Raw genomic sequence first — 25229 nt, 5'->3', positions numbered from 1 at the left:
TAATGTCAATATTGGCATTAACTTCAATGACAAATTTTATTTTTCCTTAGAAGATATTTTTCTCGTTTTAACACTATCCATTGATGCAGTGGAAGCAAGGGGAGAGTGGGATCAGTCAGTTCTTGTTTGATTGTTTTTAACTAATGAGCCTTTAAAGGGCTAAAGAACAGAACTGATGTATTCATATCCCAAAAGCAGATGTCAGAGAACAAAGAATCCTGGTTTTTTATGTTCTCATCAAGGAAAGCTGGGATTTGGATGCCATTTTAGTGTCACTGTGACACTACAATGCTCCAGTATTCAAGTTGGAGTGAAATCAAAGATCATAAAATTCTTTAAAAAGAATTTTGCATTCTTTTTTTTGATTTAATAAATTTCTTTAAAAAGAAAATTACAGCCAATATTATATATCATTGTGAAATAAATATTTCACTTTTTTTTACTTTATGGTAGGCATATTTATCACATTTATTCAGTTACAAGAAAAATTGTTGCTTGCAAGGCCATAATTATGAATTAGTAATTATGATATTATTCAGTGTTTCTATTGCTCCTGTGTATTCCAGCTTTTAAAGGTATATATACAACTGACACTGTAAAATATTTGGAAATCTTTCTCATACCAAAGAAGTGTATGTCCCACTCAGAAAAATCAGTAATTTTTTTTCTTATTTTATAAGGACATAGACACATATAGTTGTCATTTTGTTTTTCCTTCCCTCTGTGTACACGCACATACTTAGGAGGATGTTTGCATGTGTTCTGCAGAAAATTCAGCCCTATATGTTTAATTGTCTCCATTAAATATATTTTGTAACTAACTTTATCACTTAAATTAATCTTCTAATGCAGTAGGAGTTGTTTTGTATTCAGGTACAGAATCACACTTCTCAGTCTTTTTTTTTTTGGACAATATTCTCAGAGTCTGATCATTTTTATGTTGCATGTGTATCCTGTTCTGTGAAGAAGGAGTTTATTGACATTCATTCTATGTCTTAATGTGGGAAGTGTTCACTTTGGGAAAGCAGCCCTATAAGCTTGATGATGATGGCAGAAAGCTTCTCAAGGATGTAGACTTTACACAGCACAGCAGGTTTCAAACATCACCTACCAGATAATGGACAGCTGCTGGTAGGAAGTATGTATTTACATCTGCACATACAAACTGAAGAAAACAAAATAATAGGAACCACTAGGAATCCCTGCTGATAGCTGAACTGATGCTCATCATGAAAATATTCTTTAATAAAAGCCATTGCTTGTAAGTAATACATTCCATATTATCTAGTTCAGGACAAGGTGAATGCAGGAAATGAGGCACAAAGGCAGGTTGGCTCCCTTCTATCCAGAAGCACCTATTTGAGCATAACACCTTTCAACATCAACTAATACAGGATGAGAATCCTCTCACCTAATTTTAACAGTTTAAAAATTGTGTGCTGAGCTAAACTGTGTATGCTAAGCTAAATTTCTTCCACAACTACAGGACTGTTACTGGTACCTCCCCATGGCAATTTTCCCTTTCTCTCTTAGCAGCAACAGAATAGAAGATATTTGCCTTCCTGTACAGAGATTTCAAACAGCAGACTTAGAAGAGACTCCAGTTTTATAGACAGCTAAATCTGTGTGAAATAACCCTGCCCTTACAACAGAAGGATGTGTTACCCCACCCATGAGTCTTCTAGGGGCTGTTAGTCAAATGCTGATCATGCTGGTTTTATTTTGAGGTCGGCATCTTCTGTGCCAAAAATTATCCTGATTTATTGTTCCTCCTCACCTAAATTTTGATCAGTTTTCTGTAGACTAGGACTTGCTTCTAACCAGCAACAAAGAATTGTTTTGCACATTATTGATGACACCATGAAATGACTGTGATGTTCTCTTGGGTTTTTTAATATAATTGCCAGAAACATGAGTAAAGTGACTTATACTAGAGTATATATTAATGCAAAGAAAGAAGATTAAACTATCACAAGGTAAGATAGTTATAAAAAGTAAGTTAAATTTTATTTACCTCCTGTAACTTTATTTTAGCATGCAGAAATTTGTAGTGACATCACCATCTATGAATTTCTGCATGTTAAAATCAAAAAACAGAATGCAAATTACAATTTCTGAATGATTTCAAAATTAAAAACCTATACCTATCATCTTTGCTTTATTTAGCTACCAGAAGAGTACCCTGCTTTTTATCAACCGTTGCCATTCTTTCGAGGCATTGAGAGAAGGCAACAGAGCTTGAAAACTAAAACTCACAAACAGATGACTGTGCATTCTGGCTCCACATCACCTGTCTGCTTTACAGGAGCTGAACCTGAAATCTGCCTGACATTACCCACCCTTATTATTCTATATTTTAGTGTTCTTCTCATTTAATCAGGGGGTTGACCAAGAAGCATATGGAGAAAGCATTTCTGACACTCTGTGGGTGACAGAATTTGGAAGAATACTGTGCAAGAATATAATTTATTTTGTTAGCATTTTTTCAAAAGACATCTCGGATATTGAGATATATATACCAATTATCTGCACTCCTTCAGTGCCTCCAAACTGTCATTATTTGCCCTTAACTGGAAATGTAAACAGGGAAATATATGCTTGGTGGGTTTTCTGATTATCATAACTCATCTGAATGTGGTTTTTCTTCATAATCACTTGAAGCTGACACCTAAAGTCAAACTTAGAACTACTGCAAGTGGCAGCAACATAAATAGATATAGTCTCACTTTCAATTACTTAGAAATTACTACAGGTAAAATATTATACCTGTTTTCTCAGCAGTATTATTGACTCTAGTTTTGGCCCTCAGGGTGTATATTTGATTTGGAATTCATTCAAAGCTGCATATTTAGGATATTTTCAATTTAGCAACATATGAGGCATCTAGTAGAGGTGTTATTGCTTCCTGCAATAACAGGTAGAAATAAATAAAATGGTTTTTGCAGAATTCTATAGTCATTGCAACAGTAAATGGTAAATTTGCTGATCTCTATAATACTTGAGAAACAAAAACTTGAAGATAAATGAAAATGCTAATAATATAATTGCTTAGCCAAATATTTTACTACTGACACACTGAAATTTGGCTTCTGATGTTAGTGCTTAAATAGGAGCACCCAACTTTCAAATGTGCACAGCACTACAAAAATTATTGCTAACTTCAGCAAGTCTTGAGATACAGATATATCTGAAGCCACAAAAGAGAGGCATCTAAACTTAGACACTAACAGTTGTAAAATGCTGATCTAGTAAGTATAAAGAGGTTTTAAAACAAAGTAATTTCTGAAATGAATCCTTTTCTCTCTCCCCATATCTGAGCTAGTTCAGCATGTGATGCTGGTAAAAGCCCAAGTGATTTCTGCTTGCCCTTCCCTGATGGAGCTGGCCCAGCCCTAACAGGGACCTCTCTGCAGCTCTGGTTTGAGCTCACCTGAACCTAAGGAATAAGAAATGCAGGGTGCAGCCCTGTGGGGAAGGAGCAGAGAGAAATGAGGGTCTCTGGCCAGGCAGAGGCCCCCAGGCCTGTGCTTGGCTGCAGAGCTTGGTGCCAGCGCTGGGAGCTGGCTCAGAGAGCACATCCCTGCCACCTGGGGAAATGCAGGGCTGTTTGAGGAAAGCTGCCTTTGGGCTCATGGAAATGCATCCCTGGGGCCATGGAGGCTGCACGGGAGAGAGGGGCAGGGCTTGGTGTGATGCTGTCCATGGACCAAGCTGGGCCAAGGAGTGTGACTCAGAGAATGGGTCAGGAAGGAGTGCTGACACTGAGGAAATAGGGGAGGGAGGACTCCCCCAGCACAGAAAGTGTGCCCTAATGCATGCAGGTGATTTCTGTCATATAAACATTGTCTTTGTTTTTTATGTTCTTCCAACACCCTGCTATATACTGGTAGTGGCTTTATGTGTTGACAATTCTGAATGGTGTTTTTTGATTCAGAGCATAGCTTTTAAAATTACTTGTATTGAAATTAATTGTATTGAAATTAAAGCTTTGTCATAATGAGAAAGTTACTCTTAACAACAGATCTGAAGAGGGCCAGCATGACTAATTACTTTATTTGATATTCTCCAGAATTGCCATTCCTTTTTTGTGTTACTGCAAAGTAAGTAGGAAGACCACAAATAGTTGATTTATTTATCCTAAAAGTTCAGCCCCAGTACTAAGGTTTGGGGCTGTTATGGCAATGGAATATATGGTATAGATAAGCAACTTAAAAAAAGTATTTTCATTCCTTTGCATTAGTGTCTAGCTTGCCATTAATTAGTATCATCTGTGTACCATTTTGAACTGCTTCATCTAAAGGTCTTGTCTCTTAAATAGGAAATGAATGTGCAGCATTATAACAGTGTTTTGTGAACCTGTAGAGCCCAGATGTACTTTTCAGATATATGTTTGTCTGCTTTCTACAGATTGTGGTCATTTTGTAGGCCCTTGATTTTAAGAATCCATGCATTTTCTGAGCATTTTTCATGCAGGATCATGTTTGTTATTGGCTCTTCGGCAATCCAGGACTAAGTATCAGAAAACCTTGAGGTTTTCAGTGACCGGGTGTGTACAGAATAAACCACACTGGCATGTTGGAGCGATGGGGGGACCTGCAAGACTCAGAATCACAGAAAATCTGGCTGAAAGGGTCCTCTGGAGGTCATCTAGCCAAACTTCTCAGCCAGAGTGGGATTATCTCCACTGCTCCATCAGCCATACCTTCATCTACCTGATCTCTGAACACTTCTAAAGGTGGAGATCCCACAGCCTCTCCCAGAGTACAGATCAGGCAGCCTGGTCCAGTGCTGCTCTATCCTCCATGTGAGCAGACTTCGTTCTTCAGGTACAATCAGAATTTCCCAAGCCTCAGTCTACTGCCCCTTGTATGTAATAGCACAATTGTGTTTGTTGTAGGTGGCATTTGTAATGCAGTATTTGTAATAGTGGAGGCAATGGCTAAGGTATAGGGAAAAATAACCACAACTACTTTGATCATTTAGTATTAAGGAAGTTTCCATTTTTAATGTCAACATAAAAGAGATTTTTTTTCTTTTTGAGGGAGCATGGGCTATTTTGTCTTTACAATACTTATCAAGCAAACAGTTAGAAAAATAACTTATGTTATAAATTTCTAATAAACTTCCAGTGCTTGTTAGTCTTCATCCAGTATCCATTTTACGTTGAAACAGATTTCTTGAAGGTGCAAAAATTGCAGTTATATCAAATTGAGTTCTTTATCACTAAGGTTCTTCTGATAGTCAAGGGTTTTTTCATCACTGTCTTTAGAAACAATTTTGAGGTCTCCATCTGGAAAGATTGAGATGTTCTTCAGGAGTATATGAGTTATTGTTTTGTGTGCATTGGTCTGTATACAACTGTACACTTCCAAGCTTTTGTATCTCATTACACAGGAAACAGAAGTTGGATGCAGCACACACATGAAAAGCAGCACAAATGGTGTGTAATGTTATGCACATAATTTATAGAAAAGCCATGCATGTTTTCTAGTTTCCACATAAACAGCAGATTTACTTGCTATTGGCCATGAACCAGTGGATTAATGGTCAACCAGAAGACATTGTTTGATGACATCCATAGTGTTTTACTCCTTTGCTAGGCACTATTGTTAAAAGTGAAATTTAAAAAAACCAGAAGCCCTTAGTGTACCCACACCTTTTAAAATGATGTTTGTGTCTCTTCAGCTGGCTCAAAGCCCAGGTTTCTTCTTCCCTCTTCACCATAAGGGTTCACCTCTTCATGGTTTGATCCTGCTTCACCTCTGCTTTCTCTTGCTCTCCTGTAACAAAAATTCATTTATATTAGAAGGTCCCTGTTCTGTTCCAAGTCCTTCTGGATCCCCAGAATCCCTGACTATAAATAATACTGTGTTTAACTCGTAATACTTATATAAAAGAAATCAAGCTAGGTTTAAGAAGAACTGTAGCAAATCTGCTATGTTCTTAGTAACCCTGTTAGTGGAGGGACATAGAAAACCAGCCAAGCTATACTTGTTAATGCAGTAATATTTAAGGAAAATGTCATTACTCTACAGCCTACAATCAGATTAAAGAAAACTGCAGGTGCTGGTGAATGTGGACAACTCTGCTGTTGCAGAAGGCACCATGTTCCCAGCAGGACATCCCCTCCTCCCTGGCAGCAGCCTGCCCACCCTGCAGCTCCCTGTGGCCCAAGCATTTGGTTAAACTGATGGTGATGGGGAAATTGCATAAAGCTGCAAAGCTGTCCTGTACTGAGAGACAGGGAGATGAAGCTTTAGCTATCACTGCTGATGGGAAAGGGATAACAGGCTTTCATTCCTTAACTTGCTTCAGGTAAACTGAAGCCTAATCTGTAAAAAAATCCTGATTATTCAATTATAGGGACATCTCCCAGTAGTCATGACCAGAATATCCAAAAATATCACTCACTTTTTGCGATCTCTCAGCCCAGTGATGATCAAGGCAATAGCTCCAATGACAACCAGACTAATGACCACCCCAAATACAATTAACCAGATGGTTACTGGTGGTTCATAAGGGGCAGCCAGGGTTGGAAGTATTCCCACAAACTCCAGGGTACTATCATCGAGTCTGAAAGCCTCGTTCATTCGTCCTCGAGACATCCTGCCATCAAATGCAAATTCAAAGGGTTTCACACATATATTGAAAGGAAAGGAACAATTTTCAGTTTTTTATAAATCTTCAGCATGGCAGGCTTCCCCTGAACAGCTCAGTGTAAAAGGCAGCAGAGGAGGTACTGCTAAACCCATTTTCCTTCTGGCATGTGAGTAACAACCATAGAAACTTAAACCGTTAACCTATTGCAGCTTAACTGACATGTTCAGACACTGTATGGACTCTTAAACTCAGTCTTAACGTTTATTAAAGGAGCCTTCTGATCCCCTTCTCTGTTTTTATTTTGACCTTCATTCTCTTTACCATTTCTTGTCTATTGAAAAGCTTCTTAGTTATGCTACGTAAAACCACAGCTTTATCATTTTACCTGTTTCCCTCCTACAATCTTACACAATTTTGATTAGTGTGTTTCTCACTCCCCTGAAACCCCTTTCCCTGGTATATCATCTGTGCCTGTTTTTCCTTAAACTTCCACATCTGCTACCGAGTGCTAACCCAAGAGTTACTTTCACAGCCATATTCTTCTCCCTTAGTTCACCAATGTATCTCACTGCTCCTTCAACCCCATCTCAGGTTGATGCTGCTTTTAGATTTGTGCCCTCTTCATTTCCCACTGCACATTACCCATGATCTTCAGCAGAGTTGCAGTTTTACTTATCATTTTTATAGCAGTGACTTACAGTGGTGCCACACCATGCTATAAAAGGGCTGTTTATTGACCTGTAAGTGGGAACTAGATCCTGCTCTGACCTCCTCTATATAATCAAATACATCTGGCTGTCTTTCTACTACACCATTATTCTGGAGCCCTTGTTAACAATAATTCTTGCACTGACTTTTCAAAAATGAGAGGAAGGACACACGTCTGCATGCACACATCAATACTGTATTCTGTATTTCAGGATACAAAATAGTTCCTGTTAAAGTTTCAGCAATTAGGTCGGCTGGCAAGGTCTGATGCAAATAAGATGTATTTTGGCAAGACCCTGGAACATTTTACTTTGGCTGTTGTCCAAGATACCATCTGATAGATGGACTATTTTCTTTCTGCCATAATAGTTTTCATCCTAGTATCTCTCATCCCACTATTTTCATTTTAACTGCAGAATTTACTTTCTTGTCACTGCTTCTGCCTCAGCTGACTTAAGTACTGCTTTCCCTTCCAGCCTTCCATTTGGTTGGTTGGTTGGGTTTTTTTTCCCAGAAAGCAAAATCTCACCTGATGGCGTTTTCCACGTCAGCTTTGGGCACAATATCACTGATATTACCTGGCATGCTGACAGTAATGTAGAAGGAGATCCTTTGTGTCAATTCCCCAACATGAATGTCTGTAACGCTGAAGGAGAAACAGAAGAAAAGGTTATTTTCATTGTTGAGATGACATTAGCTTTAAATTTGAGCCAGTGAACAGTTGTGTTTGATTGACATTGCCAGAGGTTTAGTTTACACTGGGGGCATAGTGAAATGAGCTGGGAAGTGAAATCTGTTTTCCTGCCAGAATCCCTTTTTCTATGTGCCAATTTGTAACTTGAGCTGAGAGAGTCTCCCTCATACCTAAGACAAGTCTTGGTGTAATTTTCCATAGCACATAATCACTTGCAGAACAGAGTGTCTGGGGTTGATCTCATGAATGAGGTGATGTATGAAGTACAAAGTGGAAAAAAATAGCTTTCTTCCTTATTTTTCTAGAGTAGATTCTAGATATTACATGACTGTAGTTCTATAAAGTAATATCAAATAGCTTTAGTAGATAGCTTCTGAACATTATTGAAAATACTTGATCAAAAGGGTTGTTTTTCTTACCAAAATCACTTTCAGGTGAAAGATTTTATGCTTGTAACTGAACCTAAATAAGATTAGTAAGTCTGTATCAAATTCTAGTGCTTTATAGTCAACATGTTTATCTTTCCTTAGCCCCAAACCTCTTGGATATTCAGTATGATATACATACATTGCTAGAAATGTTTATTTCTAATCAGTCTGCCTTCCCTCATTTTCTATATGTGTGTTTGGCACAAATTGTAAAGGTTCATCTCCATCACTGATAAGCTGCAGGAGATAAAGCCTTCTTACCTAACTTTAGCACATTATTCCTAAACTTCAAGCTCTTGAAGGGAAAGATCTCACATACCCAAGCTGTCATCTTGCCTTTTTGCAAACAATGTTTGACATTGTTTCTGTCACCTTACATTTAACAGAAGGCACAATTAATCCCACCAGTTCCTGCCATTAGCTGAGCAGGAGCAATGCAGGCAGAGCTGGCACAATTAGGCAAGCCACTCACTCGAAGGCAACTTTCTGCTTCTTCTCCTTTGCAAAGTATTTCCTCATGGCATAGGCAACAGATGACTTGAACAAGAAGAGCTCGTTTTCATCCCATTCATACTGCAGAAAAAGCACAAGAGAAATTCCTCAGAGATGGCAAGAAATCAGGGACATTAAGAAATCCTTCTAAAAAGAAATAGCAACTGTGATGCTTGGCATGCACTTCAGTATGATTTATTTGTGCCATGATAGCACATCAGAAACCAACCCAAACCCTTTAGATCTGTTAATCTGGGCACTGTGCAGGAGAATAACCAAGGAGGCATCCCTGCTGCCAGACATCATGCTGTCCCTCTGCAATCTCTGGCATCTTTATATGGGACTGCTGAAGATGCGGCAGTCCCAGCACACTCCCTGCCTTACAGGGAGTAAAGGCATCAGCAAGGCTATTCCTACTATTGAATATTGTACATTCTCTTTGAATTTTAAAGATTTCATTATTTAGATCTTGTTTTAATCATATAATTTTATTTGCAGAGCTGTTCTGTTAAGGAAGAGAGCCTTTGTGGTAGAGTCGTTGTGTGAAGGTGGCTAATTTATTTGCTTGATGAGCTCGGATTTTTGTTCATGGTCTGTTTTGGTAAAAAACTCTTTGCATCAATACTTCTGCAGCAAGCACATATTTGGGGTTTTTTCCCTGGAGAATAGACAGGTGATATAAAAAAATAAGCCTGTGTGCAGGCTTCTCCTGGCCTGCCTTACGAGTCCTAAGTTATTTGCAGTGGAAGACAGAAACAGGTTCTCTGGGGCAGGACCAAGGGCAGGACCAAGAGCCGTACAGGGGGCAAAAACCACCACAGGAGGTAATAAAGCAGCCTGGTCTGTTGTGAAATTGCATGTGTGCACAAAGGGAAAATCCCCAGCTGAACTCTGTGGCAATATCTTTTTATTCCACTCAGGCATAGATTTGATTGTGTTTATGGTACCTGGGCAGGAAGGCCCATAAATGCTGTCAGTGATAGAAAGTCAGCTCCTGACTTTCTTGAGCATTATTCAGGAAGGTGTGGTAGAAGGCAGCTCTGATTTAACAGGCTTTATAAAACCTAACTGCATTTTGCAGATGTGTCCACCTCTTGACACTGATGTAAAATGAGAGAGATGTAGAAATATCTATGAAGAAGACAGGGATAGACAGGGATAAACTGTTTAGCTGGATCTGTTGCAATAGGACAAGGAGTAATGGTTTTAGACTAAAAGAGAGTTGATTTAGATTAGTTACTAGGAAGAAATTCTTTACTGTGGTGAGGCATTGGAGCAGGTTGCCCAGAAAGGTGGTGGATACTCAGTTTCTAGAAACATTCATGGTCAGGCTGGGTAAGGCTTACTTGATGAAGCTGAAGATGTCCTTTCTCACTGCAGTTGTGTTGGGCTAGCTAATCTTAAAAGGTCCCTCACAACCTAAAGAGTCCTGATTCTATTAATAAAGGGCAGGAAGGGGCAGAAAGAACCCACTGCTGTCAGCCCATTCAGGACCAGGTCACAGGAAAGGCACAGGTACCCCCAAAGCCATGGCAATCAGAGCAGTGCCCAGGGCATTTGGAGGGCAGGGGCTGTGCCAGCCCTGGCTGCTCCCACCAGGAAAGGCTGAGGCTGAGTTCCCTTTGTGAGGCAAATGCCCCCAGCTTTCTCCTGCTGGCACAGCCCTGCACTGAAGCTCCTCTTCTTGTTACTGCTGCTGCCTCCAGCAGCTGGCACTGTTCACTATCACAGCTAAGAGGCTATGGTTGGGGTTTCTCAATTTTCTATTTATGCCCAACATCTTTAGGCTTGCAGTGCTGGTTTTTTATTATTATTTTTACTAGGATCTAATTGAGCTTGATTCCTCTACTGATGCTTTCTGTACTTAGCATGTTAACTTTTTAATAGTTTATTCATTTCTCTAACTTATACTTTGTCTTTTTCAGACTAATGTAGTCTAATTGCCACCGTGCCTCTCAATTGCCTTTATAAATACTATTACTGGCTGTGTGGAGTGGAAGTACCTGGCTGGTTTCTGATCTGTGTTTGAGTTGTGATTACCCACAAGGCTTCCCCAGACATCCCAGGCACCCACCCCACACTGTGCCTTACAGAAGCTGCTTTGCTTTCAGAGAGAAATGAACTCTGCCAGGCACCTCTGCTCTCTTATAGTGTGTTCACTCTGAGATCCCATATGTGATTTGAAAGACAGTGTAAGTGTGGCCTCTGATTTTAAAAGGATTTTTCATTGTCAAATACATCTAAATGCCTGCAGGCTGACAGCTCTCCATTCTCTAACACTGTCTTGTGTGACAGCCCTTTACAATGTGATCACACATACGGCATTGACCTGGTAGAGAATCTTGAATTAATGTTTGGAGAGGGGTCTGGTTTTCAAGTGGCAGTCAGGGGCTGGCACTCCTGGAACCATTTATTTAAATGTGACAGACCCCAAGGCATTCAGTGGGGATCTGTGGCAGTTTCCCTTGTGCAGGCACTTTCATAAAGCCCCAGCTGCAGCAAAGCTGTGGATGTTTCAGCCTCATCAGCTGCACCGGTGATCCAGCAATGCTGCGGCTGCAGCTCTAATCTCATCAGCCTGAAAACAATTAGCAGGGTAATTGCGGCAGTGCGCGCTCTGGTACAGCTGGCACTGAGCCCATCTGAGAGTCTGGATGCTTAATTTGCCAGAACTGGGGGCTATTGAACCGTCCCTGCTGGGGCTGAGTCACAGCCTGTGTGAGCAGCAGCTCCCTGGCCCCCAGCACAGCAGTGCCTGAGCCCCAGAGCAGCAATCCTTCCCTGCCTGAGCCCCAGAGCAGCAATCCTTCCCTGCCTGCTCTCTCCAGAGCCAGCGAGCACAAGTGCAAAACTGTTAGCTGGCATATTCAGACTGCTTTGTGCTGGTAGGTCAGGGCAAAGCAACTCAAAATGCACCTTAAACAATTGCCCACAGCTTCTGGGCACTGTGAGCCGTGCAAAGCACCCAAAACACATCACTGTGTGTAGCTGGGCTGAGATTCTGCCCGAGATTCCCCCTGCCTTTTCTCTATGCCAGCTCACACATGTACCACTACCTGCTGCTGCCATACCAGCATTCAGCTCAGCAAAAGGCACATTTGTGGGGAGGCAGAAAGCAACCCAATAGAAAAGGTTTCTTGCAAGTCGATGATGTGAACTGGTTTTGAGAGGAGAATGTATGGCTTGCTCTTCAGAGCTTAGGAACCTACTGTCCATACAATAATTCAAATTAAGTAATCTGTATGAGATTGTTTTACAGCTGCTCAATTGCACAACAAAAGACTATGATGGCTAAAGGCAGGCATAAAAATGATATTAAGCTAAACATTAACCATAATGACTAATAAACGTGTTGTAATATGGAACCTTTTTATGCTGTTGATATCAGTTTTGAATTGTATCTAACTCGACTAGGCAGTCTAGGAAGCAATAAAACTCCAGTGGGGCTTGCGTGTGAGAGAGTGATAGAGGCAAGAGCATCAATTCATGAAAAATGGGCCCGTGGTTTGTGTCCTTGCTAGTGCAACAGGCTCCAACATGCAGCTCTAAATGGCCTGCCTGATGACATACTCATTCCTGGAAAATTACTAATGTCCTGCAAGGTGAAAATGGCTATTAACAGGAATGAAGTGTCTGCACTTAAACCTTCTACACTGCCTCCATGAGATTAGCATAAAGAGGAAGAGTTAGAATAAGGAGTGAATTTGCAGCCTGGGTTAAGCAGATGGGCTAAGCCAACGCTCTGTTTAAAATCGTAAAAGCCATCTTCGGCTTTGATGAGATTTTTTCATTGCTGTAATACATTTTATTGGACCAGCTGGTGTAATTGGGCAGAGCAGACAAGCTCTTGGGAATGAAAGCCCTTCGCCTCATATGAAACAGAAGCAGCTGCACTGCACTGTCCCCTGCAATTCAATAACAAAGCTGTTTCTGCATCAGGGTTGGAGGGCAAGGAGGCAGCTGAGCATATCAGGGACTGGAAATATTACTGTACACAGCCAAACAAAAATCTATGGAGAAATGCTAACAGATGTGTTTTAGTTTGAAATCAAGAGCATTTAAGGACAGAGAGTGGGATCCACCAGCCTGCTTTTAAATGTGAAGTTAGCTGCTCTTATAACTTCTGAAGGCAGCCACCATAGCCACGATAATGGCAATTAGAAGAAATTAGGTAGAAGCTTCAAGTGGAGACATCAGCAAATCTGGGGAAAATACAGCCATTTTCATGTACACAGGTTCCTCTATGTTAGCCCTCCAGGCCTGTTCCGTAGGAGGAGGAAAATCATGATTGGTATCTCTACAGAATAACTCACCTAGCTGAGATGCCTTTCCTAAAATGGGTGGCCTCACTCAGAAATTCCTCCACTAATTTTAGAGGCAGCCCTGACCACAAACTTGGACAAGACACCTTATATGTGATAACCCTCCAGCTGAGCTGATGCCACCCTTCAGATACAAAGATCAGCCATGCCCTTATGGCTCATTTTCTGAGCCATCACACACCACCTCTGTTGCCCAAGCAATAAGAAGGGTGCCACAGCACAGACACACTCACCGCCTCGGTCCCCAGAGCTGCCTTCAGGCTGACGCGCACTTTGATGGCATTGCTAGAATCTGGTTCAGAAAGAAACAAGGGCCATGTTAGAGCTGCTGCAACAGAAAGTCTGCTCCTGGAAAATGTTGAGGTGGCTAAAGCTTCCTTCCTTCCTTTATTTGCTCCCCTTGGAGAGAGTGGTGGGACTGATTTTGTTTCCCTTCAGTCACCTCTACTGCAAACACAATCATCTGAGCTGCCAGTTCCCAAGTCTGGTTTTGTAGCAGATAGAAGGAGAATTCCTCTCTCCCATCACTGGGAATGAGCAGCTTAGATGCAGATGCTGGTGCCTGGTTAGGTGAATCCCACTATCAGACTGGCACAGGGCTGTAAGAGTTATAATGCTCGCTAGTGCCAGCAATGATTACACAAATATAACCTGTCTGGTCCATCACTCAATGTCACAATAAGCTGAAAAATGCATTTTTCCACAGTCTCCTCCTTTTCCTTCCCTTGAGCTCCCCTCTTTGACTAACACATGTCAGCTAAACCATAGCAGTAATATTTTTGTACTGGTTTGCCCCTACACCCAGCTCCCTGGACAAGTGGCTCCCAGCTCTGCAATACAGGCACACTGCTCTCAGAAAAGTGCCACACAAGACCAAGCTTCTGAATCTTTCTCCTTCTGTAGAGCCATCCCACACTCTGAGGACTGCCATCATGAAAAAAAAGACACCTCAATTTCAGAGAACTGGGTGAGGCTCTGACAAACCCACATGCTGACTTCTTCAGCTCTGGCCATAAGGAAGCCAGTCGGTTTTCCTGTGAGTAAAACTTACAGCTCAGTGTTTATCTCCCAAAACCCTGCTTTTTTAGGGGGAATAGCCTCCAACAGCTAGAAGAGAGAGGCACTTTGCTAACCCAGGGTTGTGAAGAATAACTCGTGTCCTTAAATCACCCCCAAGCCATACATACATGGTGTCCAGTCTGTTTTCCAGCCAATGAATCTGCCAGAATTGTTTTTTTTCAGCCACTCATATAAAGGTTCAAAGTAGTGGAGCAAGGGAGCTGCATTCATGTATTTCTCTCCTGTTACACTTTCCAGTGCTTGAGTCCAGGGCTGGGATCTTCCTAATTCCAGCAATTGTCTGTATATGTGGAACAAGAAGTAATATTATTGCCATGCTCCATCGTGATGAGAAAAACACTCTGTGATCAGTATAAAGATGTTCTTTGCTTCTGAATTCACTCCTTTCTCCCACTACTCCTATTAATAAAATATTTTATTCCCACAAACAAGTAATTAAACCTTTGATGTTTAGAACCTTAGTGTTCATAAATTTAGTCAACTTGTCAAAATGAATTGAGCAGGTACAGGCTAAATTTCCAAGCTAGGTTTATTCTTGACACAAACTCATTTACTCCAGAAGCTTTGTTACACTCTAATTTATTACATGTGAGAAATTTGCTTTGTTACCTGAGTTTCTGCCCAGCTTCAGTGGAGTTGGTAATGTCACATTTGTGAAGAGGGCCAGTATGGCTGGCTTCCTTGCAAAGTGCCTCCTGAAACTGGAACTGATAGATGGTGCGGGTGTAATACCTACAGGAAGGGCAAGGAAAAGGGAGGCACAGGTTTTATTAGCTGTCTGTCAAGGAAACCTGCAAGCCCTTGTCCTTTGGAAAGCTCTGCTGCATCAGCTGTCACTCCTGCTTGGGAGACTGCACTACAGGGACAGAGGCCAGCTGATATTCACAGGCTAGGCTAACTCAAATCTAGCAAAATGCCAAGATCAAGTGGACTAGAAGAGCCCCAAATCTGTTTGTTGCCACATAAATCAGAAGAGAGTAAAGTTTTTAAGGTGCAGCTCTCTGCTCTGAGCCCTCTAAAATGACGTGGCTGGGACACAGCGGACATCCAGGGCTGCATGCTCATGGCCCAAATGACATGGGGCACAGTGATCCCCCAGGGGGCAAACACCTCATACAGAAGTGCTCCTGCTGGTTTGATGGCAGCATGAAACTTTCCTGTTCAGCAAGAAGGTCAGCAGCCTCCTCAGTGCTCAGAGATTATTGTGGAACAACCCCTCATGTGCAGAGAAACACTCCCATTGAAATCAGCAACCTTCAGCCTGGGCTTTAAACAGAATAAGATTGGATCCTGAGACTCTCCAGCAGATGTTTTAGTTAGCTGGGGCTGTTCTGTAGACAAAACTTGAGTCATGAATTAAACACTGCCCTACCTTATGAAGGAGTAATCATTGGCCACGTGAAACAGCGCGGCAGGGTCGCAGTAGGTTTCATCATGAGGGACTGGCTCCACAACACCAACTATGGCTCTCCTGGAGATGAAGGAACAACACAGGGTTTCTGTTTATAGACAATAAGCAGAGGTAATCTGACTCAGCTTTCCTTCTGTTTTGTCTGATACATATGGACACCTCTCACTTGCAAACAGAAGAATTCCATACAGCTCCCAGTAGCCCCAAGAGTTCTGCTCCACAGCTGGAGACCACAGAGAGGAAGCTGTTTGGAAACTCATAATGCAAGGAAGGGATTTGTATGATGGCAAGGTGTGCAGGGATCAATTAGTGGTGTGAAGTAATCTGCAAGACATGAGATTCACACAACCACCTCATGCCCTGGGCCATCCCAAGTTTAGAGACCTGTATTTCATTCCTGGCAAGGGCATGCAGAGACTAGGCAACCCAAAAGGTAGATGGCCTCCTATGCCACTGTGCTGGAGATAGGATTTCTCTTTATTTTCCTCTCCTGAGACTCTGTTTCCTGAGAAACAAACCCATGCCTTGAGTTCTGAAAATGATAATAAGCTTCCCTGGAAATATTTTTCATAAACCTCTATTTCAAGAAGAGAGCTTTGCAGTGCCACTGCAACAGATGTGATAAGCTTCCCTAAACAATTTGTCATTCTCTATTTCTCTGACATCTCTGCTACTTTTGAATACATTGAAGCTGATTGATTTTTACAGTGGGTCAGGAGGCTTGCATATATCAACTTTTATTATAGATTCTGTTTGCTGATGGAGGCTTGCTGTTCATGTTCATGTTAGAGTTCAGGCTCCATTTTCAGTGTGGGGCTTGTTTGGTTTCTTCGCATTTTTTTGCCCTCATATTAAAACCAACTTGGGAAATTACAAACTCCAGTCTGAATCACATTTATTTTTAATCTTGTGCTCCAAGGTGCTGAAAATAGACTGATTGATGGGCACAATCTGAAAAAGCTGTTACTTGCCAAGGGAACTGTATTTTCTGTACCAAGAAAGGTGATATCTTGGTACACAAAGAAGGAAAGATTCAGTCTGAAATCTTTCAGACAATTTGCCTCCAAAAGCACTACACGGTCTGAAGGAAAGTGTGCTCAGATACTTGGTGAATTGAGATCTGCATGTTTCTCTGGCAAGTACAATGTACCTCACTTTCCACTTGTCCTTAAGGATGTGGGGAGCAAACCAGAGCACAATGAGACCAATGAGACTTAGAGATGGGCTGTACTTTAGCTGTGAAGGTTCCTTGGGTAATGTGTCAGGTGGACAGCAATGTTTATCTGGAACAGGCCATGCAAAGGCCATGGGCTGTCTTTATCAGGAAGCTGACATGAGGCATTATGAGGCATTGTCTGCACCACAGTTGGGTATTTCTATCTAGCACTCTATTGGTATTTACAGAAACACCCAGAGACACAGATCCTGCCCTATGGGGGCACAAACACTTCAGTATGTTAACTAGGGTTGGGTTTGCAGGTTCATATGAAAAAAAAATCCCCTTTGTTTCTCAAACTTACTTCATCTCCCACCACCGTTTGGTCCATTCCTGCTTTGTAATCTCACCCCTAAACACCATCCACCTCCACTTCTCCAGCATGTAAGTAAAAGGCATTGTTCCAACAATGGTTAATGCTTGTTTGAGCAGAAAGTTGATTTCAGTTTCTGAAGAGAGAAGCAGTTAAGGTAATGGTTATGGTAGCAATTAGTATCTGTTTGGATGGCTAAAGTTGTTTCCTTTAACAGCTAATGCTTATATCTTGTTTGAATTACAGATTTTCACTAAGGAAAAAGTGGAAGGAAGAATACTACTGAAAAAAACATAAAATCATTTAGGAATTGCACACTGTTTTGTCTCTTTCCCCCAAACTCTTAAATAACCTAGTCCTTTGACATTTACATTTAGTTACCCATCACTGAGAACCTCTCCAGTCTCTGAGGAATTCTGAGCTGAAGACATCTCAAAATGTATAAAATGTGCATCTTCATCCATCTAAGGCACTGCTCAGAAGCCAGATGAACAGCATTATAATGAGGGCCTACCTACATTGTCACTCAATATTCACTTAAGTGGGAGATGTAAATCTCAAGTTTCAGTTTCATTTGAACTGCTAAATACATACTTGATAGAGATATGTATGGATTCATGCAACAGAGATTGAAAAGACTTTTGGAGACTTATCTAAATGAACTATGAAGACTTAAGGATGAGTTGTTCAGTACTGAAGGCAGTGAAGTGCTAGCTACTTCTTTTTAAATTATATAACAGCATTGTAAAGCAGTGATTCTTGCTTCACAATGCAATTTGGGGAAAAAGTAGTCTTTCTGGTAAATGAGATGAATAAGAAGCCTGTCAGTCGATTGCTGAGTTTGCAGGCATGATCTTCTGCTACAAAATAAGGACATAAAGTGCTTTCACATAAGGGCATCATATTCATGCATTTATTTACCTTCATCATCTTGGAAAGTTGGCTCTAGCAGATCAAGAGATTTCAAGTGCTCAGGCGTGGCTGCAGAGAGTGACATAATTTCCCCTACAGCTTCGTGGAAGCCCTCGTTGGCACCGCTCCTCAGCAGGTAGGGCTGCGCCGCGTAGGCCATGTCGTACTCAATGTGCCCCATCTCGTGGTGTGCTGTCAGGAAGTCATCCATGCTCACTTTGGTGCACATCTTGATCCTAGACACCAGAATAAAGTGTCTGTGCTTAGAGAGGGAGTGGCCCAGAGAAAGGCTGGCTGATCCCTGTGTGCCGCAGCCATGGGGCAAATGCCCTTTGCAAAACCCGGGCAGCTACATCCTGGTATGCAGTGCAGATCCTCCTGCTACAGCAATACTTCTGGGCAACTCAGCAAAACACCTTCAGCCACCTTGAAATTGTCCAGGGAGTAAGAGAAAACTGCTGTTTTGTGAGAACAGCTGTTCCCTAAAACCTGGCAATAAAATCACTGTATGTGTGGGAGTGAGTAACCACCAGTCTTAGTAAGACAGTAATGTATAAAACTCTGTGTGTTGGTGACTCCTGCTACTTCATCCTTGTGTTGGGTTTACAATTTACTAAAGGCATGTCTTCCAAAGAGGGTTTCTTTTAATCTTCCCCAGACTGCTGAGGTGGGACACTGATGTGTTTCACTCAGGCTCTGCTGTGCACCAGCTTCCTTCCCTGGGTAACTGTGCGGGCTGCAACAGGGGTCAGAATTTCTGTGAGAAGTATTCATTGTGTGGGAACTTGCTGTCCCACTTCTTTCCCAAGTATGGAAGAGACTGATGGATTTTCATGAAACAGGATAACTCTGCTGGAGATAGACATTGGACTGTCAGGAGATTTTCCCTTGCTACCCAGGGAGCCACTGCCATTGCTGCAAAATGTGCAGTTGTCCATAAATCTCACTGGTATCCACCGGCATTTCTGGTTACTCTTTAAGCCCTAGAACATAGCCATTATTTCTCTAATTCATAAAAATATTAGTCACTTCTCAGCTAAAATTTGAGAGTAGATCTTGAGTAGATCTATGAGTAAGTTTGAGTAGATCTTCACAGGAAAAGTTGTACAGAAAGGTTTACAGTCCCACAGGATCCCTGCTCTCTTGTCTTCCCTCTCCCTTTTTTCAGCCAGAAAAAAAATAAAGGAGAAATTATAACAGGACAGCATGGTGCACCTTTAGTGAAGGTATGTTTGTTCTAGGAGGCAGTACAAGAAGGGGTCATAGCAATTCCAGTACCTGTAATCGTTTTTGCCCAGGTCCCATGCTGTAGGATGGCAGACAACCTTCCTGCCATCAGCTGGCTCTGTGAGCATGGAGTTATTCCAGAAGCCCTCAGTCATCTTAGGAAGGCCAATGGAAGCAAAGAAGGCCTCAGCAGATTTGAATATTTTAATTGCATCCCATTTCTGAAAGAGACAATGCCACCATTAACCTCTGCTTCTGCATGCAGCCTGTTCCAAATGCTCTGCTTGATGCAGGGCAGCTGACTTAACACATTTCCCAGGAGCTTCCCACCTGCACCTGGCCTGTTGAGAGTAAGTCAGTAGTGTCTGTCTTTGGCACTTCTGTCAATTCTGCTGGGAACTAGAATTAAGTGTTTTCCCTGCAAACAAAATAGGTTACTGCACTCAGAGGTTCAGCAGATAGCACCTGACCCAGACCAGAGAAGCTCTCAATAAAAGATAAAGTAAGATAAAGAATGAATTCCTGTATGTCAGATCTGTGATCCAACCCTTCAGTCACTTCCGTCAACCTGGGGACAACACATTTGAGGAAGTGGAGCTACATTCCCAACAGATGAGCATGAGAGACTTCAGCCAGTACCATAAAACCTGGCAAATGTATCTATGGGAGTTGCTTATCAGATTAGAACTGCATGGTTATGTTCAGGATAATTTTGCCATTCAGCAGTTTTATTGTTCTACCCAGCAGGAGCTCTGCATTTACTGAAATGAGCTCTCACAGAGATCTGGGTGGCAAACACCTCATTTGGATGAAAATCCCAAATGGGGCACACCCACCAACAAGGATGAGCCCTCCCACTGCTCAAAGGCTTCCCCTCTTGCAGTGGTAAATAATGCTTCCCTTCTTGCAGTGGTACTTCAACAGACACAAATTTATGACTACAAGTGGGTCAGTAGTGTAAAACAGAGGTGAGATTAATGCAGCAGACTTCTGCAAACTGCTAAGGAATCAAATTCAACTATTCCTTCTCTTACCAGCTTAACATTTTCATGGAGTGCTGCCTTTGAGAGGAGAGTAGATTTCAGGTAAATAATTGCAATTCAGAAATCAAATTCCATCAAATTCCATCGAATTCCCTTTAGTTTAAAAAAGGAGTAAGGCTTTGGCAAGACTAGAGGGAATTATCTTCACCCATGTTTTTGGTCTGGTAAAGGTGGTGTCACAGCTGTTTGCTCTACAGATCTCAAACACAGACCTTATGCTGCTATGCAGTTATCAAAAGATAACAGGCAGCATTGCAGTTTCTCTAGCTGTATCCAAATAAACAAGGCTGACAAAAATAAAACAAACTGTGATATACAAACTATTTGATTATGGTAATGACTGGCAAAGGTCATATTTGATACCAGCCAACTCCAGGAGTCCTGAAATATTTATAAGTACAAAATATATCTCTTAATGGATAAGAGTCTCTGAGGAAAATAGACCTGGAGACAAGATTAAGGGGGTCAAAGAGTGTGGAGGGAAACAGAGAACAGCCAAAGGTACAGTGAAAAATGCATAAACGCTTAAAAGTGAAAAGCAAAAAAAAGGATACAAAAAGCAACACTTTGTTGGCAGTGTCTGCCTGAGGGCAGCCATGGATTTCTAGAGAGCAGCTGATATTTGGTACATAATTTTTATACCTTCTAGATTTGTTACATAATGCATATTGCATAAAGGCATGTCTTACCTTTTCAATCATTGCAGAAGTTACATCAATGTTTGGTTTGGCTGGATAGGGAACAGTCAAGGCATACAGATTTGTCCAGAATCTACCCCACATATCACCTTCAGAAAAAGAGAGAAACGAATAAATACTTTAAATGATTTATTATGTATTGCTCAAAGGTGCCAGACATGTCAATAAATTGTGCAGTGTCAAAAATAGGCACTCCTATTCACCTAACCAGGCCTGATCCAGATGTGTAGGGGAGCAGATCTGGAAGGTCATGCATATAGGATAAACTCAGATCAAGGATCCTTTTATTACCCAATATCAGCAATTCTTGGATAATATGGTTTCAGGACTGATGACACTCCTAAAGGTGTATGAAAACTGAACATCCATTTTTTTAGTCCACATGATTGTTGTGCCACGTTCAGGAACACAATACTTACGGCAGCTTAATGCTGCATGATTTGAAAGCCAAGTTATGAAATGTGGGATCTTAGAGTAAAATTTGAAAGGAAAAACAAGTCTCTCTGAATCTCTCATTTCTAAGGAAGACAAGTGCTGCAGAGGGGAGGGAAATGCCCCAGCCAAGTGCTAGAGTTTTGTGCTATGTGAGGTTTGGTGAGGATGAGAATACCTGCCCTCCCTTCCTGCTACTACTGCTAAGCACTTGTGTCATCTCTGCTAGGAATTTATCCATTTCTCCTCTACCCTTCTTTTATCTGTAACCTTTTTGTTAATATCTTGGTTAAACAGTCAGATTGCTCTCCACCTGTGTGCCTTGTAGGTGACAGTCCCCTGTATAAAGTCAGGCTTGCACACCATGGATGCATTGACATACCCAGCAAGTGAGCAGGGAGGCCTCCTGTGGAGCTGATGAGCTCGGGGCCATACACTTGCCCCAGCTTGTGTCTCACATAGGCATGCAGCTGCTCATACAGAGGTTTTATCTGGAGGCAGAGGAGGAAAAGGAAACCATTTTTATTTTTCACTTTGCTGTATTCTGCTCATTACTCTTAAACAGAGAGCCTTGAAGCTCTCTCTGACAAAAAGCTCCTGTACCCCAAACCTGCAGCTTAGCTTTGCCCCCTGCCTCAGGGCTCAGGCACCGAATCCAGATTCCAGCCACAGAAGTTCTGCTCAGGTATGAGGGAGGGAGGGAGCTTTCAAGCTGGAGTATCAAGGATGCCATCTACCCCATGGACCTGCAGAGCTCCCTCTTTCCCAGCCTTTGGGGACCAAGCTGGTCCTTGAACAGCTACAGAGGTAGAAAAGTCATGTGTGTCTCCTCCCATCTGTTTCTGTTAAACCCACGTAGACTGAGATCAGCCAGTTTAAAACAGGTTTCAGCTTCATTCATAACATCAGCACGTGAGCCCACCATTTCAAAACACAGCCCTGCAACCCAGATGAGAGCTCTTCCTGCCTCTACCTGCTCAAACGTCTTCTCCACATCTTCAATCAGCTGGTCACGGCTGTATTTGTAATTTTCTGGAGACGTTGCTTCATAATTTGCTCTCCAGTAATCTCCATAGTCAGAATAACCTGTAAAGCATGGATGCATCACGTGAGGACACCACAAGTGGCACTGCTTAGGTCTGCAGAAGTGCAGCTCCCTGCAGATCCCATGCAGACCTGCAGCCTTCCCCCAAAGCAAAGCAGCAAAATTCTAGATAGTTTGGGTTTAGCAGAGAGGAAAAAGCCTCCCTGAAGTCTCCCTCATGAACATGCAGGTATGGGAGATTTCCAAGAAATTCAGAAATTGATGTCATGGTTATCTGCTCGTTAGGGTCATTCAGTCCAGAGGTGGAGGTCAAAGGAAACCAGGAATCCTGACTGGAGCTCCTGGGCTATGAGGGACAGCAGCCTCTGCTCAGGCTGGATGCTAACAGGTTCTCACAGAAGGCAAAAACTGGTGGACATTGAATACGGACCCCCTCTTCCAGAAACCAAACCACCAGGACAGATGCAGACACCAGCAGTGAAATTCAGCTCCCACTTCCACAACATCTTCCAGTCCACTGAGCTCCATCAAGCCTGGAGTAAAAATGGCTCCTAGCTGAAGTCTCTTCCTCAGTGGTACAGAGGAAGGCCATAATGACCATTTCTTAATGTTTGGCTTTTTTCCCTGTCTTACTATTTGGGCCCTATTTTCTTATCGAGCTCCAGCCTGACAGTTTTTGCAAAACAGGGAGGATGGGAAGGCAGGTGATACAGCTGCAGTCTGGCCAAGAGAGAGGTGATGTAGCTACTTCAGAAGCTACCTTAGAAGACCCCAAAAGAAAATGGAAGGCAGCTGCAACTATTCCTTGAAAAGAGTTCCATATGATTTGTGTGGAGATCTCAGACTGGAAGCACAGTTCCCTTGGTACAAAATCCTTTTTGAACACCCAGCTGCACCTGCTGTCCCAGGCCTACCAAATCTGATCATTCCAGCTAGGGAATAATGATTATACATGAACCAATGACTGTGGCTGCTGCAAGAAGGTCAATGCCCATAAGAAAGAGATGTTGCCAAAACTCAGCAACACTCAGAAGCTGTTTAGATGGAGTGTGCTTGTCCATAAATCACAAATGGTGCAGCTCTGGGTGCTATGTAATGAGGGGCACTGATGCATTATGGCCTTTGGGAAAAGTGCCAACCAAGAAGGGCACCAACTTGGCCAAAAAGGTGCCTCTTGTTCCAGGCTGGGAAGAAACCTCTGAACTGGTCAATGGCAGTTGTCTGCATTTCCTCTTACTTTGAGACATGCACACCAAGAGCAAATTATGTGCAAATCATGTATGTGTTTTGAATTCCTGGGAAAATTGGGTAAGACTACGGTATATTTACTAGTTTCTAGAAGCCAGAAGAGAAAAAAAAAAAAAACAGAAAGAAAACAAAAATTGACTTACCATTAAGCCTTGCAACCTCATTTTCAAGTTCAACATACTCTTCATATAATGGTCTCATCAGTCTGCCAACATCAGCTCTCCAGCCTTCCCAGGCCCACAGCCTCTCATTATAATCAGTGCTGTCAGCCATAATAGCATCCAGACCTGTCAGAACAAAAAAGTAGGTGCTAGGCTTTGAAAAAGCAGAATTTTTCTTTCATAATAGGAAAACAAACCAAAGTGAAAGAAATTCATGAACAGAGAAGAAAACATTTTTTACTTGATATACTGAAAGATCCCATAATTTCACTTCATCCTTTCCTACTTTAATGTTTCCCCCTTGTCTTTAAGAAGCATGGAGCACATCCATAGTCTCATAGAATCATAGTCTCTTAAATGCTCTCTCCACATTAGCTTCTCTTAAGTTGGTAGAATTCTCAGGACTGGCCTCAATGCAACATTAAGTTCCAACATGACTGAAGGCAGGGAATAAAAAATAGATTTTCTGTGATATAGGCAAACCCCAGGTGACAGGCAGGCTGCCAAACAAGCTGAGCAGCCCTCCACAATTTTTTTTTGCTGCAAACAGGAGACAGTATGTCTCATGGGCAGAAGGTCCAATGGAGGTGCCTGAACTGCAAGGTGTAATTAAATTATGACTAAGCTTTAGATAGCAGGAAGTATCTGTTGAAATTACAGCCTGTTTTTTTGCAGTCAGGGGCCACCCTTTGGCATTCTCTTTCTGCACCCTCAGGGTGAAGAACATAGTAGGGCAGTGGTTGGTGTCATACCTGGCTCCAGCACCAAGCACTCCGATGGATTGTTGACTTTACAGACGGTCCCAGTGCTGTAGATGGTACTCATTGTATTTAGCACAGTGCCCAGCTGCAAGTTAGATGCAAGACAGCCTGTTAGAAACCCACTCTGAGCAAAATAACAGCCAATTATGCTAATTCCTTAAAAGCTAGAATCAACACTTCACCCACCAGCTTAATATTTAAGCATATGTTTGAGCTCAGGAGAGATTAATGAAAGAATTCGCCTAAATGCATTACTGAACCAGATCTATCTGGAAAAGAAAGATAATCTCCCAAATATATGATATAACCTACAGGTTCTTAATATCCAGTGAGACAGAGCTCTGGATTCAGTGAGCACTGACTGTCATGAGAGAGCTGTCGATACACAGCAGCAATAAAAACATAAAGTTTATCAATGTGCTTCCATAAGCATGAATG

At 41.9% G+C, this 25229-nt stretch overlaps 1 protein-coding gene across 1 annotated transcript; it reads right to left on the bottom strand.

Moving 5' to 3' along the window:
* Positions 1-5469: 5469 nt before the first annotated feature.
* ACE2 (angiotensin converting enzyme 2) lies at positions 5470-24894 on the bottom strand. Its single transcript, XM_054627928.2, has 16 exons — positions 24783-24894; positions 24013-24156; positions 22550-22662; positions 21959-22067; positions 21136-21233; positions 19455-19624; positions 18186-18412; positions 17256-17400; positions 15697-15795; positions 14934-15056; positions 14432-14604; positions 13478-13536; positions 8903-9003; positions 7838-7954; positions 6412-6606; positions 5470-5780 (listed from the first exon to the last, which is right to left on the bottom strand). Exons 1-16 carry the CDS (start codon positions 24853-24855, stop codon positions 5660-5662), a joined length of 2067 nt encoding a protein of 688 aa, XP_054483903.2. The 5' UTR covers positions 24856-24894; the 3' UTR covers positions 5470-5659.
* Positions 24895-25229: the final 335 nt, after the last annotated feature.

The sequence above is a fragment of the Agelaius phoeniceus genome, chromosome 2, assembly GCF_051311805.1.
Source record: "Agelaius phoeniceus isolate bAgePho1 chromosome 2, bAgePho1.hap1, whole genome shotgun sequence".
In the NCBI taxonomy this organism is placed as follows: domain Eukaryota; kingdom Metazoa; phylum Chordata; class Aves; order Passeriformes; family Icteridae; genus Agelaius; species Agelaius phoeniceus.
This window is presented reverse-complemented; position numbering and strand designations above follow the sequence as displayed.